This window comes from Barbus barbus (assembly GCF_936440315.1).
Source record: "Barbus barbus genome assembly, chromosome: 29".
Classification (NCBI taxonomy): domain Eukaryota; kingdom Metazoa; phylum Chordata; class Actinopteri; order Cypriniformes; family Cyprinidae; genus Barbus; species Barbus barbus.
In genome coordinates this window covers 7,630,783-7,647,137 of record NC_136757.1, presented here as the reverse complement: position 1 = coordinate 7,647,137, position 16,355 = coordinate 7,630,783, and the positions used below count along the sequence as shown (strand labels likewise).

The 16,355-nt window shown below is 37.1% G+C and overlaps 1 protein-coding gene across 1 annotated transcript in view; it reads right to left on the bottom strand.

The window, feature by feature from the left end:
• LOC306848910 (adhesion G protein-coupled receptor D2-like) overlaps positions 1–16,355 on the bottom strand; it is a gene marked incomplete at both ends in the record, with an annotated part of 24,916 nt that extends 8,561 nt beyond the window's left edge. The window contains 17 exons of the mRNA XM_079383703.1: positions 1,861–1,994; positions 2,101–2,254; positions 3,416–3,518; positions 3,631–3,734; positions 4,460–4,583; positions 4,684–4,736; positions 5,705–5,810; positions 6,142–6,244; positions 6,362–6,487; positions 6,577–6,688; positions 7,409–7,687; positions 7,857–7,942; positions 8,408–8,536; positions 12,588–13,217; positions 13,728–13,973; positions 16,171–16,231; positions 16,314–16,355. Of these exons, the coding sequence (XP_079239829.1) occupies positions 1,861–1,994; positions 2,101–2,254; positions 3,416–3,518; positions 3,631–3,734; positions 4,460–4,583; positions 4,684–4,736; positions 5,705–5,810; positions 6,142–6,244; positions 6,362–6,487; positions 6,577–6,688; positions 7,409–7,687; positions 7,857–7,942; positions 8,408–8,536; positions 12,588–13,217; positions 13,728–13,973; positions 16,171–16,231; positions 16,314–16,355 (2,592 nt within the window). The remainder of the gene's footprint in view (positions 1–1,860; positions 1,995–2,100; positions 2,255–3,415; positions 3,519–3,630; positions 3,735–4,459; positions 4,584–4,683; positions 4,737–5,704; positions 5,811–6,141; positions 6,245–6,361; positions 6,488–6,576; positions 6,689–7,408; positions 7,688–7,856; positions 7,943–8,407; positions 8,537–12,587; positions 13,218–13,727; positions 13,974–16,170; positions 16,232–16,313) is intronic.

Sequence of the window (16,355 nt, the reverse complement as noted above, 5' to 3'; positions counted from 1 at the left end):
GAAGGCGTTCCCCAAAGCGTCTCCGGACGCAGCTCGAGTTCCTGAAGAGGAACTGGAGTTTATAATTTACAGAAATGCACAATATGTGTTTTATGCTTGCAGAAAATATGCTTCCTGGTGATATAATCCCTTAATGTGCAAAAAACTTTAAATTTGAATTAAATTTTTAAAAAATCTGATAATTAGCATTTAATATCCATATTGCATTCATAAATTATGCATTTAGCTGACATTTTAATATAAAGTGTTCTTTTTCAGTTCAGACTGCTTTAAAGCCATGACGAAACAGAAGTAGAAAGTGTAACGTATCTGAGTGCAATGTATTATCACACAAAAAAAAAATAGGGCGGGACTTAATTCTATCCAACTGTTGTTGATTGGATGGAGGAAGACTGACTAAATGATTGGAGAAGTCCAGCATACGTCACCAGAGAAAAGTCTGTTGTTTCACCAGAAGATCCAGGTATGACATTTTGATTAAACATTACAAGGTTAAAGGTGCCATAGAATGCAATATTTGAAATTGTTCTCTTATATCTACATAGAAGGTATGTGGCTTAGGTAAGGGCACGAAACGGTTTTACATGTCCATTTACAAACATAGGATTTGTCCCTAGAATGAAATGGTCGGTTATTACCTTATATGGAAGGGTCATGAACAATAATGTTGAGCTCTGCTCTGATTGGCTGTTTCACTGTGCGGCTCAATGTTGAGCTCTGCTCTGATTGGCTATTTCACAATGCGGCTCAATGTTGAGCTCTGCTCTGATTGGCTGTTTCACAGTGCGGCTCATTTCAGTAGCTCACACAGCAGGAGGGAAACAAAGGGAAAATATATATTTCAATACTTTCTCTCACAGTTATATCGTTGGGTAATTATACTGTATATAAAATGAGGGCATCAGGGAGTCGCTATTAATATGCGGGGCACTGAAACTGCTTTCGAATGCACGAACGCTTTTTAGTTTCACTTTCACTTTCGAGATTTGCGACCGCACATGCTCTGTGTAAACTACAGCGGCAGTACTTACAACACATTTTACAAGATCAGATGCTTGTCAGTGGTGCTCAGGATCTGTAAATCATTCACCATCATACTAAGTCATCTCTCCTTACTCCATTTATGTGGTAAGTTAAATCTTATGTACTGTAATGTAACATGCTACCGCTAGCAAGAAGCTATCCATGTCCCTTTAGTGGCTCGTGTTATTTTATTAGAACACGTTATTTGTTTTCCGTGCCTTTCTGAATACAGGCACCAACCCATCCCTGCACTTTACATCCCCTGCGCAGTCTGGAACATAACATTTATTTCCATGATCTGCCATTTACGCTGTTGTCCTTGCTTGTTTCTTCACAATACCTGCAGAACTTCTGATGATTCGGCTGGCGGCTGGCCTAGAACATGGGCGGGTATATGCAAATGTTGGGGGCGTAACTATTAGTGATCCTGACTGTAACGTCACAGTCGGTGTTATGTTCTGATTCGCCTATTTTTCAGTGGTCTTTTGCTTGCACAAGATTTACATAAGAAGGAGCAATCAATGGTGCTCACGGTATGTCATTTCCATGTACAGAACTCTTATTATTCAACTACGCCAAGATAAATACAGTTTTCCATTCTATGGCACCTTTAAAACTTTTTTTTTTTTTTAACAAACATATGCACAGATGAATCGTTCAAAAAAAGATCTATAAAATGCATTTAGGAAATAGATTTCATGCTGACTTTAAAACCATCAGAACTATATTGCATATACTCGTTCACTCAAAAGCAAATAAGAGCTCCATTGTGACAATTATTCTGACACAAACACTCACACACTCACTCGAGGAAGTACGCACTTGTGAAATACTTACGGCCAAAACAAAGAGCACAGGCCCTGCAAAAGCCCAAATAACGTGCGACTGAAGGTTCAGCCAGCAGTACTGCTGTGCTTTGTACTGATCCAAAGTGGCTGCCAAGGTTACAGCAACTATAATAACCGGCAGCCCTAAGACAAAGCAAATACAGACACAATGCATGAGAGGAAGGTTAATCAAACAGAACATGAATCATAATGATTTACACACACACACACATACACACACAGCTCTCACCCCAGCCCAGCACATAGTACAGCTTCATCCGCCTCTCCTCGCTGATGTTCACAGAGACCACTTTACTCCAGAGCAGCAAGCCCTCCACCAGCATCCAGCAGAAAGATGACAAGAAAAACAGATGCAGGAGCGCCGTCACCAGCCAACAGGCTTCCTGCTCCACAACAACATACACATATTTTATTCAAATGCTGACAAAAAAATACATCCATACCTGCCAACAGTGGTACATCAGAGATGTTTACTAGAATGCAAAAATACCAATTAAAAAATATAAATAGGTGCACTGCTTTTCAAAAGTTTGGGGTTGGCAGGATTATTGAATATTTTTTAAACAAAGTATGTCTTAAGCTCACCAAGGCTACATTTATTTGGTCAAAATTAATAAAAACAGTAATGCAGTGAAATATTTTTACAGTTTAAAACAAATGTTTTATATTTTAATATATTTGAAAATGTAATTTATTCCTGTGATCTAAGCTGAATTTTCAGCATCATTACTCCAGTCTTCAGTGTCACATGATCCTTCAGAAATCATTCTAATATGATGATTTGGTGCTCAATAAATATTTCTTATTATTATCAATGTTGTAAACAGTTGTGCTGCTTAAAATTTTTGTGGAAAACATAATGCATTTTATCAGGATTCTTTGATAAAGTTCAAGAGAACAGCATTTATTTGAGACACATTTTGTAACATTTTTACAAAATATACATTATAAAAATTATAAATTATAAAGTTACTCATTATAGTCACTTTTGAATGGTAGTGTATGAAATTTATTTCTAAAGAAACCACGACTATGTGGTAATTTCCCAGCTGTTTTTTTATCAATACCATCTGATATTTATGGGAATATTTTTAAATAAAAACCACCAATATCAAATTACTCAGTCCTAACATCCTCTTTTCATATTTCACCAATCTAGTTCATCGTGTTTTTTTTTTTAAATATAATTTCAGACAAAGTAATAAATATTTTTTCTACATCACAATCATGAAAATTTAAAGAGAAAGAAAGAAAGAAAGGTAAACGAAAAATAGTTTGGGACTGTATTTCAGATAATTTCCCTTAATTTAAGTAGGTAATATTAGTATCTAGCAGCATTATTAAAAACACACACACACACACACAATGGCTGCTGCATTGAACGTGTGATCTGGCAGTGCTGATCGTTAACTTTTGGTAAACAAACTATTATTTTTGTAGTTCTCGAGCCTGTTTTATCAAGTATTATGTGTTGTGACATACTTGATACATAAAATTACAGTGATAAATAAAAAAGAATACGTTGACAGATATAGAAGTCACACCTGGTTTCCCTCAGCCCAATTGCTGAAAATAAGAAGTAACTGAGCTACAGCCAGCGCCACTATCAGGTTTTTGTGAACTGTAGTCCGATCTGACTTTGGAACGCTAGAGGGAGACAGAGAGCAACAGGTAATGCAATGCCAGGTAAGACACTGGGTATGAGCACTATACTGTCTGTTGTATGGTTATTTTTGTGTAATCACACAGAGAAACTCACCCAACAGTCACGAAGAGAATAAATGTGAAGATGAGACCACACAGAGACACACCAGAGCCAATCAAACTGAAGATCTGCAGGCCTGTCTCATGATCAGGATTTGGCTAAAACACACAGACAAAGAATTTAAGTAGGATTTGAATTTTGATGTACTAGTGATTTTAAAAAAGTGCTGTAAGTGTTGGTTTTTTCATGAATTACCCACAAAAGATTACACACTCATTAAATATAACATAAATATGCCTTCAGTAGATTTTTTAAATATATATATATATATATATATATATATATATATATATAAACTGGTTCAACTATATTTACTTAACTATATATTCAAACTATATACAAACACATTTTGGCTCTTTCAATTGAACTCTTTCATTCCTATAGTGGTCAGACTATAGTGGTGTCCTCATCTGCAACCAGGGTCATTATTGTAACTGAAAAGAATTTTTTGGCAACTGAAATAAATGTGAAATCAAATAAAATATAAATATTAGAGTAAGATATATATATTACATTTATATTTTTTAAAAACCTAAATTTGAAAATTAGAGATGCTGTCTTGGCATCTAACTGTGTAACAAATATGCTTAAGGTGACGTACAAAAATTATTAAAACTGAAGCTGAAATAAAAATAATAAACTAATCCAAAAATATAAAAATAAAAGACAATCCAAAATATGAACTACAAATATAATACTAAAATAACACTGCATAAGCCTGTTATTATTTCATAAGCAAAGTAAATAATTATTGGGCAAACTCATTTACAGTCTCCAGTTTTTATACTATTAATTTTTTTTTGCTTATTAAAAACCTCTTTACCTGAACTTCGGAGATCTGTAACAGCAAGGCAAAATTGGTAGTGTGGTTACAGGAACAGGAAGTTGAATTATTCTTTGTGGAAATAGAGGTGCAGCCCTTTGTTGACCACCCTCCCCCCTCTGGCCTGAGGTGTCAAGACAAAACAAGATTTCATCACTTATCCAAAATATAAATGAGAGCATTTGAGAATTTACAAATTAAATAAGTACGTGAAAATTGCTTACATCAGGTCAAAATCCCAAAAAGAACAGATAGGTGTCAAATTCAGTGAACTGTTCTAGAGAGTGAACAAGAGAAGCATAGTAGTTGAAGGGCATGACTATCCATCAACACAGTAAATTCAATCCTGATCAATTCTTATTTTAATCAGTTAATCTAAAATGACAGATCATACTACTGTTCAGAAGTTTGAAGTTTTATTCAGCAAGGATACGTTAAATTGATCAAAAGTGACAGCAAAGACATTTATAATGTTACAAAAGATTTCTATTTCAAAAAAATAACAACAACAAAAAACTGTTTTCACAAAGATATTAAGCCGTAAAAACATTTTTCAAAATTGATAATCAGAAATATTTATTGAGCAGCAAATCAGCATATTAAAATTATTTCTGAAAGATCATGTGACTCTGAAGACTCTCATAATGATGCTAAAATTCATCTTTGCATCATAGGAATATAAATTACACTAAGTTTTTTAAAAACATTTTAAAACAAAAAGCAGGTCTTTTAAATTGTAATGATATTTCACATTATTACAGTTTTAGTGTATTTTTGATCAAATAAATGCAGCCTTGGTGAGCATATGATACTTCTTTTGCTCCCAAACGTTTGAATGGCAGTGTAAATTTAAAAGTCAATCTACGTCTTCAGAAGACTTGGAATATAACATGCATATACTGACTACTGTTAAGGTACTTTTAAGATGCTTTCTGTCCTTTTGGAGCTTGAATGCCTCGTGACTAAACTGTATGCAAAAGAGCAGCTTTGACATTCAGCAAAATCACCTGTTCCATGGAAAAAAGGAAGTCATTTCGGTTTGTAATGGAACTCACATGTGGCTAAATGATTCCTATAACTCTGAAAGTCTATGCTAAAATTATTTTTTAATGGTTTCACTCAGGCATCCAAGACATTTCGGATTATCTCTACACTGACTTTAGCCAAAGCTAATTACAGAAATGAGTTCATAGTTTCAGAAAATATGCTATCACAATAAAAAATGATACATTTCATTTCTTGTACCTGAATCTTGTGCTGGAGTGTGAAGTTTATGGCCATGCTGATCGGTTGTCCATCTGCCAGCACTGTACTAGAGATGACCGATGAGCCCAAGACTGTTCGCACATGCCTGATTCACACAATCACACCATCAACACATTCATGTTGTAATTACACTGAAACATGTAATAACAAGAAATATGCAAATTCTGTAATAAGGGATTTGAAGTATCACACACACATTTAAAAATAAATGATCGTTATTGGCATCTATGGTTCCATGAAGAACCTTTAATATAAATGGAATCTTTCCATTCCACAAAAGGTTCTTTACAGTGGAAAAGGTTCTTTATAGAAAACAATGGTTCTTTTAGGAACTGTTTACTGGGAAATCAAAAAATGGTTTCTCTTTGGCATACTGTATTACTCATACTCATCTGCATACTGTATTCATATCTTACCTATGAGATCCATCACTGACTATAGGAAAAATGTTCTGCTCCCTCTCTGAGAAGCATTTTACAGAGCTATACCATGTATACAGCAAAGTCACCTTTTTGAAGCCTAAACAAGCACAACATATGAAAAATAGGGGAAGGAAAAAACACATCCTGGTTTCACTATGACAATCAAAAGGTAATACACTGTAAAACTTTATATCCTGGTTTTAATTATCCATACCATTGTTCTGTAGTTCCTTCATGTTTTCAGCTAGGACAGAGATGCAGTCACGATTTCCCACATCCAACCCACAAAACGCAGAAACGTGAGAACCTTCAGACAGCAGCTTCTGCTGGACCTGCAGCTCTGCAACACAGGTCCACAGTTTTTTTTCATTTGGTTGAAATTTCAGTGCATGTCAGTCTTGTATGCCTCTGTATTTCTGTGTAACTTACTGATATTGTCGCTGTGTATCTGCACACTGTCTGTGTTGTCCATCAGCAGAGAGTTAAGGTTGCTCACCATGCGGTCTACAGTCTGCATAACCGCCATTGGGCCCTTCACTACCTACAAAGCACAGATTTGTAAAGAAATGAAAGGTTTTTGAAACTACATTTGATGGCAAACCCAATAAATAAACAAATTCATTCATTCATTCATTCATTAAAAACAAATCTGAAATAACCACTCACACTGTGTGTAAAATGCAAGCTAATATTAACTTCATAATTGAACTCATTTAACAGTTGTATAAACAAAATATCACACCAATTGTGCTGTAGTGATAATATTTGGTGAAACTGCTCTTGTGATATTGCTTATATCTAAAACAAATTTTTGAATGTTCATTAATTACTGAATTATCAAGTATCATATAATGACACAACTATAAGTATTGTGGTCAGTAAGATATTCTGCATAAGTCTCTTATGCTCATCAAAGGCTGCATTTATTTGATCAAAATACAGTAAGAACAGTAAAACTGTGAAATATTATTACAATAATAATAAAAAAAAACTGTTCTAAATTTTAAAATGTGTTTTTTTTCCCTGTGTTGGCAAATGATTAATTTTCAGCATCATTACTCTAATATTCAGTGTCACATGATCCTTCAGATTCTAATATGCTGATTTGCTGATCAAGAAATTAGATTATCTCTAATTTATAAAAGACATTTGCAAAAATGCTGTCAAGAGGTGTGTCAGACTATGAGATCATCAAATATCTCTTTTAATAATTAGTAATTAATCAACACAAAAGAGTTAACGAATAGATCACTTCAGTCACCTCTTTGATGCTGTTCCATTTACTGACATTGTCTTGGCTGATGATTGAATCTGCAATGGTGATGAAGCCCCGAGCGAGCCTCTCTGCATCGCGCTGGCTATGGTTGGCAGTGCTGAGCAGGTCAGCGACCCGAGAGAGAACATGCATCAGAGAGACCATGTCCCTGTCCTCCAGCTGCTTCTGCTTCTTCAAAACAACCTGCTCAGACACGTTCAACAGACGGGACACTGAGGTCCAGCTCTGCCCATCTGCAGCATCAGAGAACACATCATCTGCGGTCTGAGAGTAATGGGACAAAATACAAGTTAGATCGTCTTTTTTACTTTATTTGAACATTTTTTAAATTGTATTTTTTTTTCATCATTTTTGGTTATTTACAATGATAGTGTGCTAATTCTGTGTGCAAAATAGTCATGCTAAGAAAGCACTTATTAGAAATCGACTGTACCACGCCATACTGCATGAGACTTTGCATGAAGGAGCTTGGGTTGGACGTCAGAGATATTTTCAAGTCCTTCATCTTCAGATAATGGTCTGTGGATCAGAGAGCTGCACTGTCACTCTGTACACACTCACAGCTCACATACTTCAATACATTTAACTCCCACTTACAGTCAAACCAAAATTGATTCAGACACCTTCAACATTTCTCATATTATCACAGTTTATTCGCTATAGTTTAGAAAAGAGTTAAACTGTGTCAGAACAAATTCACCTTGATAATGTCTTGATAAACTTTGATAGAAAGGCTGAATAGCTGTCACCTCTTAAAATTTAAGTACACAATTATATAATACCAATTTAGCTCAACCAATTACCAAGCAATGCTTAATTTGGTTCAGTCTGTGGTGTAAAAAGTTTGCATTAGCAATAAAAAAAAAACACTTAAGCAAAACATGGTCAATAATTTTTGGTCCACAATTTTTATAAATTCTACTGATAGTTCACTGTATGAAGAATATTTGGTTTGACTGTACATGCTCTCTCTCACACACACACCTTTGTTGACTCTGCAGATGAAGGGGAGCGTGTGTGTGCAGGGGGCAGTGCTGTACTGAGGCTGACGGTCAGACCAGATATTATAAACCTCACATTCCATTTCCTGTTTCTGTGTTGTCTTCAGGGACTCTGCAAAAACAAGCATATCAACCACAAGTTAATTGAAATTTTACATTTATTATTTTTTTTTTTTACATTTCAGCTGAAAAAACAACTACAACAAAAAAAAAAACTTATAACACTAAATCTATAAATGTAATTAAAAGTAGACATTTTAAAGCACCTAACAACACTTCGAAATGCATTAAATAGCACATTTTTAATTTTAGGCAAAATATAAATATTAATATAAGAATAAAATATAAATTAGTTTTATATATTGAAATAAATACTGAAGTAATTATATAAGAAGATCAAAATAGATCCAAACTGTAAGATAATAATAACAATAATAATACAATTGTTGATGTTGTTGTTATTAACATATACTTTATTTTTTAAATATTAGCCTAATGGTTAGAGAGTCGGACTCGTAATCCAAAGGTTGTGGGTTCGAGTCTGGGGCCGGCAGGGACTGTAGGTGGGGGGAGTGAATGTCCAGTGCTCTCTCCACCCTCAATACCACGACTGAGGTGCCCTTGAGCAAGGCACCGAACCCCAAACTGCTCCCCGGGCGCTGCAGCATAAATGGCTGCCCACTGCTCCGGGTGTGTGTTCACGGTGTGTGTGTGTTCACTGCTGTGTGTGTGTTCACGGTGTGTGTGTGTTCACTGCTGTGTGTGTGTTCACGGTGTGTGTGTGTTCACTGCTGTGTGTGTGTTCACGGTGTGTGTGTGTCACTGCTGTGTGTGTGCACTATGGATGAGTTAAATGCAGAGCACGAATTCCAAGTATGGGTCACCATACTTGGCCGTATGTCACTTCACTCACTTCACTCATTATTATTATTAATATTATTGTTAGCTTACAGATTGGATCTATTTGAATTTTCTAAAATTTAACAAAATTAAAATTATCTTATTAAACAGATAATAAATGTAATTCAAAGTAGACATTTAAAGTTACACTTAAGAACACTTAGAAGTAAATTAAAAAGCAAATATGATAGTAATATTATATGTTTTAAATATTCAATTAAACAAAAACTTCTATATCATCTATCTAGAGTTGAGGTCAAAAGTTTACATCCCCCTCAAGTATTTTACCAAAATAAGAGGGATCATACAGTGCACGTTATTGTTTATTTAGTACTGACCAGAATAACTATATGCCTACATATAGTCCACATGAGAAAATAATAGCTGAATTTACAAAAATGGCCCTGTTCAAAAGTTTACATACATTTGATTCGTAATACTGTGTTCTTACCAGAATGATCCACAGCTGTGTTTTTTTGTTCAGTGATAGTTGTTCATGAGTCCCTTTTTTCTCATAATTTAATGAGTTTATTCTCAACATTTTATTTCGACTTTTTTTCTTGAAATTTAACAAGCTTTTTCTCGAAACATAACAACTTTTTTCTCGTAATTTAATGAGTTTAATCTCAAAATGTTTTTTTTTATTATTGCTTGGCACTAATCCTCTTCCGTACAACACAGTATTAAGAATTAAGTGGATGTAAACTTTTGAACGGGGTCATTTTTATAAATTCAAATATTATTTTCTCTTGTGGACTACAGTGAGGAAAAAAATTATTTGATCCCCTGCTGATTTTGTACGTTTGCCCACTGACAAAGAAATGATCAGTCTATAATTTTAATGGTAGGTTTATTTGAACAGTGAGAGACAGAATAACAACAACAAAATCTAGAATAACGCATTTTAAAAAAAAGTTATAAATTGATTCGCATTTTAATGAGTGAAATAAATATTTGATCCCCTATCAATCAGCAAGATTTCTGGCTCCCAGGTGTCTTTTATACAGGTAAGGAGCTGAGATTAGGAGAACAGAAACAATCAGATTCCAAACTCTCCACCATGGCCAAGACTAAAGAGCTGTCCAAGGATGTCAGGGACAAGATTGTAGACCTACACAAGGCTGGAATGGGCTACAAAACCATCAACAAGCAGCTTGGTGAGAAGGTGACAACAGTTGGTGCGATTATTCTCAAATGGAAGAAACACAAAATAAATGTCAATCTCCCTCGGATTGGGGCTGCATGAAAGATCTCACCTCGTGGAGTTTCAATGATAATGAGAACGGTGAGGAATCAGCCCAGAACTACACGGAAGGATCTTGTCAATGATCTCAAGGCAGCTGGGACCATAGTCACCAAGAAAACAATTGGTAACACACTACGCCGTGAAGGACTGAAATCCTGCAGCGGCCACAAGGTCCCCCTGCTCAAGAAAGCACATGTACAGGCCCTTCTGAAGTTTGCCAATGATTCAGAGGAGAACTGGGTGAAAGTGCTGTGGTCAGATGAGACCAAAATCCAGCTCTTTGGCATCAACTCAACTCGCCGTGTTTGGAGGAGGAGGAATGCTGCCTGTGACCCTAAGAACACCATCCCCATCGTCAAACATGGAGGTGGAAACATAATGCTTTGGGGGTGTTTTTCTGCTATGGGGACAGGACAAATGCACCGCATCAAAGGGACGATGGATGGGGCCATGTACCGTCAGGGCCAGGGCATTGAAAATGGGTCATGGATGGGTATTCCAGCATGACAATAACCCACAACACACGGCCAAGGCAACAAAGGAGTGGCTCAAGAAGAAGCACATTAAGGTCCTGGAGTGGCCTAGTCAGTCTCCAGACCTTAATCCCATAGAAAATCTGTGGAGGGAACTGAAGCTTTGAGTTGCCAAACATCACCCTCGAAACCTTAATGAGGATATGTTTTGCGAAGGGATCAAATACTTATTTCACTCATTAAAATGCAAATCAATTTATAACTTTTTTGAAATGCGTTTTTCTGGATTTTTTGTTATTTTGTCTCTCACTGTTCAAATAAACCTACCATTAAAATTATAAACTGATAATTTCTTTGTCAGTGGGCAAACATACAAAATCAGCAGGGGATACATTTTTATTTTTCCCCACTGTATATTGTGGCGGGAGGAGCAAACAACAGACACAGTGGGCATGGCGTCAGGCCTCGGAGAGGCTTTTATTAAACAAAAATATCAAAATAAGTGTCCAAGGGGAAAAAGTGTCCAAAATAAACGGTGAATCTGGTGTCCTCGACGTGCTACGGGCTTGTGAAGGAGGGCAGTGTTCGGGAAGGAAGGGTCCAGGTAAGGGGCAGAGTCTGGTGGCCGCGCGCGTCCCCCTCTCGGGACCGGGGCGCATGGGTCGGCGGCTTCTTCTGAGTGGCATCATCCATCCTTTGCCCGTGGCGCTTCCGGGGGATAGAATGGCCTGGCATCCTAGCCCGTCAGCCGTCAAACAGGTGAGGAATTCCATCCATACTTTATGGGTCCGGCAGCTCACGTCTCCAGTGGTGCGGGAATCCCTCGACGCTCCCTTCCTGGACCCACGAGGCCACCAGCGTGCATGCACGGGGAAGAGACCGGTCTCCCGAGGAGAGGCGCGCTCGGCATTTAAACAGCGGCGGTGATGCGGCTCTATTCACATCAGGTGCGCCTCATCACACGCCGCCAGCCCTGGCTGTTCAGCGCCACTCCTCTCTCACACACCCACTCCCGTCGGGAGCCTGGTGAAGGGCGGCGAATACAGGACGAGGTGGTGGTGATGATAATAAGGGGGGAGGCAGCCGACTCGTCACAATATGTAAACATCTTTTATGTGAAATATCTTATTCAGGTAAATACTAAATAAACATTAACATGCATTGTGTATGATCCCTCTTATTTTTGGTAAAATAATTAACATTTAGCAGATTATGAAAGGGGGATGTAAATTTTTGACCTCAACTGTGTCTGTCTGTCTGTCTTATATATTAGACTAAAGACTGTGTTAAAACCATGTATTATTATTTGTTTACAGACACTTTGATCCTCTGATGTTTAATAAAAAGAAGTATGTTTTAAATATTAAATTATTAAATGTAAAAAAAATGAATATTATAAAAATATTAAATATTTTAAAAATGCTCAAATGTTTAAGCATATTTTATAATAATAAAAATAATAATAATAACAATAGTTGTTTTTGTTGTTGTTATTTGTAGGGTATTCTAATATTTTGACAGATGGATGGTTAAATGAAGCTAACCTGGACAGGTGAGTGTAGCAGACACATTCTGGACAGACTGATGGACAGTGAGGCTCCAGTCCTGCCATCTGAATAAGGCTCTGTGATTGGTCAGCTGTGAGCAGGTGTGCAGCGCCGTCACCTGTTCTGACCTCAGAGCTTCATCCCAGACGCTCAAATCAGTCAAGTTTCCAAAAAACGGCTCAGTGAAATTCCCACCAAAAGTATCCTGGTCTTGGCCCAATATAAATATCCCGTCTCCGTGAATATTCTTTCCATTTTCCCGAGGTTTCCCTTTCTCTGAATCTCCCGTTTCCCCGTCCACGTAAATGGCCCAAAATCCATCGCTTGAGCGCCACGTGACGCAAACATGGTGCCACTCTCCATCAACGGGCAGCTCGGCTTTGTAGCCATGATGCTGTCCTTGAATGAGAAGCGCTAGGCGGACTTTTCTGTCGTCTGTCTTTCCGCGCAGCTGGAATTCATTGACGAAAGCGCGCGCTGCGTACGAGAACACCGTGGACACGTCATTTTGCCGCGGGTCCCACTGCACTCGCAAGCAAACGCTCACCGCGGACAGCCGCGGAAAAGACGCGTTCACACGCGCATAGCCGTCCTTAGACGTGAAAGATAATCCTCTGAGGATCGTTTCTGTGTAGTTACAGAGATATTGACTTAAATTCTCGGAGATATATGACCCTGGACCACAAAACCAATCACAAGGGTCACTTTTCTTCAAATTGAGATTTATGCATAATCTGAAAGAATAAATAAGCTTTCCATTGATGTATGGTTTGTTAGGATAGGACAATATTTGGCCGAGATACAACTATTTGAAAATCTGGAATCTGAGGGTGCAAAAAATCTACATATTGAGAAAATCTCTTTTTAAGTTGTCCAAATAAAGTTCTTAGCAATGCATATTACTAATCAAAAATTAAGTTTTGATATATATACGGTAAGAAATGTACAAAATATCTTCATGGAACATGATCTTTACTTAAAATCCTAATGATTTTTGGCATAAAAGAAAAAATTATCATTTTGACCCATACAATGTATTTTTGGCTATTGTTACAAATATACCCCAGCGACGTAAGACTGGTTTTGTGGTCCAGGGTCACATATTGACATTACAACCAACATCATAACCAAACTTACTTTCTTTGGGAAGGTCCAGATGAGTTGTCAGGTTCTTTTTTTTTTTGGTTTCAAACCAAATTGGGCCCTGCAGGCTGGAGTTAGAAAGTAACTTCTGGGCCCCCTCCTCATCGTCTTTGACCCCTGAGGTTGTGAGGCTGCTGGACTGACCACGGCAGTAACGCAGAGCTTGTTCGAAAGTGAACGATGTGTTCACAAGATGGTACACTGCATCCTTCTGGATGAGAAGGTTAGAGTCTGGCACATCTGCAACAGGTTGAGATCTTGTGAATCAGGATTTTATGGCCCATATATGATATAGGGAGAAATATGGCGCTCATCAGTTGTACAACCCGAATTCCGAAAATGTTGGGACATTTTTTAAATCTGAATAAAATGAAAACTAAAAGAATTTCAAATCACATGAAACAATATTTTATTCACAACAGAACATAACATAACAAATGTTTAAACTGAGAAATTTTCCAATTTTATGCACAAAATGCTACAGGTCTCAAAATAGTTGGGACGGGGGCATGTTTACCATGGTGTAGCATCTCCTCTTCTTTTCAAAAGAGTTTGAAGATGTCTGGGCATCAAGGTTATGAGTTTCTGGAGTTTTGGTGTTGGAATTTGGTCCTATTCTTGCCTGATATAGGTTTCCAGCTGCTGAAGAGTTTGTGGTCGTCTTCAACGTATTTTTCGTTTAATGATGTGCCAAATGTTCTCTATAACTGAAAGATCTGGACTGCAGGCAGGCCAATTCAGCACCCGGACTCTTCTACTATGAAGCCATGCTGTTGTAATAGCTGCAGTATGTGATTTTGCATTGTCCTGCTGAAGGACACAAGGCCTTCCCTGAAATAGACGTCGTCTGGAGGGGAGCATATGTTGCTCTAAAACCTTTATATACCTTTCAGCATTCATAGTGCCTTCCAAAATATGCAAGCTGCCCATACCGTATATACTTATGAACCCCCATACCATCAGAGGTGCTGGCTTTTGAACTGAATGCTGATAACACGCTGGAAGATCTCCCTCCTCCTTAGCCCGGGGACACGACGTCCGTGATTTCTAACATTAATGTCAAACTTGGACTCGTCTGACCATAGAACACTTTTCCACTTTGAAACAGTCCATTTTAAATGAGCTGATCTGGACCATGTTCACATATGGCTTCCTTTTTGCATGATAGAGTTTTAGTTGGCATCTGCACATGGCACGGCGGATTGTGTTTATCGACAGTGGTTTCTGGAAGTATTCCTGGGCCCATTTAGTAATGTCAATGACAGAATCATGCGTGATGAGTGATGCAGTGATGTCTGAGAGCCCGAAGACCACGGGCTTCCAACAAAGGTCTTCGGCCTTCTCTCTTACACACAGAGATTTCTCCAGTTTCTCTGAATCTTTTGATGATGTTATGCACTGTAGAAGATGAGATATGCAAAGCCTTTGCAATTTGACATTGAGGAACGTTGTTTTTAAAGTATTCCACCATATTTTTACACGCTTTTTCACAGATTGGAGAGTCTCTGCCCATCTTTACTTCTGAGAGACTCTGCCTCTCTAAGACATCCCTTTAGTAGCTTATCATGTTACAGACCTGATGTCAATTAACTTAATTATTTGCTAGATGTTCTCCCAGCTGAATCTTTTCAAAATTTCTTGCTTTTTCAGCAACTTTGTTGCCCCCATGCCAATTTTTTTGATACCTGTGGCAGGCATCAAATTTGAAATGATCTCATTTAGGGGATACAAGTGTAACATTTCTCCGTGTAAACATTTGTTATGTGCTCTGCGTTCTATTGTGAATAAAATATTGGCTCATGTGATTTGAAAGTCTTATAGTTTTCATTTTATTCAAATTTAAAAAATGTCCCAACATTTCTGGAATTCAGGTTGTATTCAGAGGCACAAACGTAGCAAAATTATGCAGTTTGGTGCAGATGTTGTTATTTATGGCCAAATGTTACATAAAATAGCATGTAAATGTAATTTGTCAAACTCTCACAATCAGTCTTAAGATATGATGTTTAAATGATTAGTTTTCTGATCAAAGTTTTAACATAGTACAACACGATGAAATTAACATTCCTCAACAGTCTAATGGGTCGTATTTAATAAACATGATTAAAAAAAATATCTATGGTATATAATCAAGTAAACCTAAGCTTCTTCAGTCCAGTAACTGATCACCTTAATATATTAACAAAATATAACAATATATATATATATATATATATATATATATATAGTTTTTCTTACATTTACTTTATAAAAATCAGTAAAGATTTCACAGCAAAAAGTCACATTAACCACGACCTGAAGGTGGACACTTTCACAACTAAAAAGCCTTTTATTTGCTAAAAAGTATACACTATCAGTCAGATGATAGAATGCATGTACATTGTGTCTTTATAGGCTTAATTATTGTCTGAGAGGCACAAATACAATGTTTACTCACCCAAAAGTCCTCTTTCTGCCATGTCTGACCATGATTGAGTTGGTTCACAAATACCTTTAAACTTCATTGAAAAAACAGACCAAAATAAGATCATACTTGAAGAATTTAAAAAAATAGATAAACAAATATGATTTAAACATTACCACTGCATTAGCCAAAATCGCTCCAAAGAGCACCGGGGACAT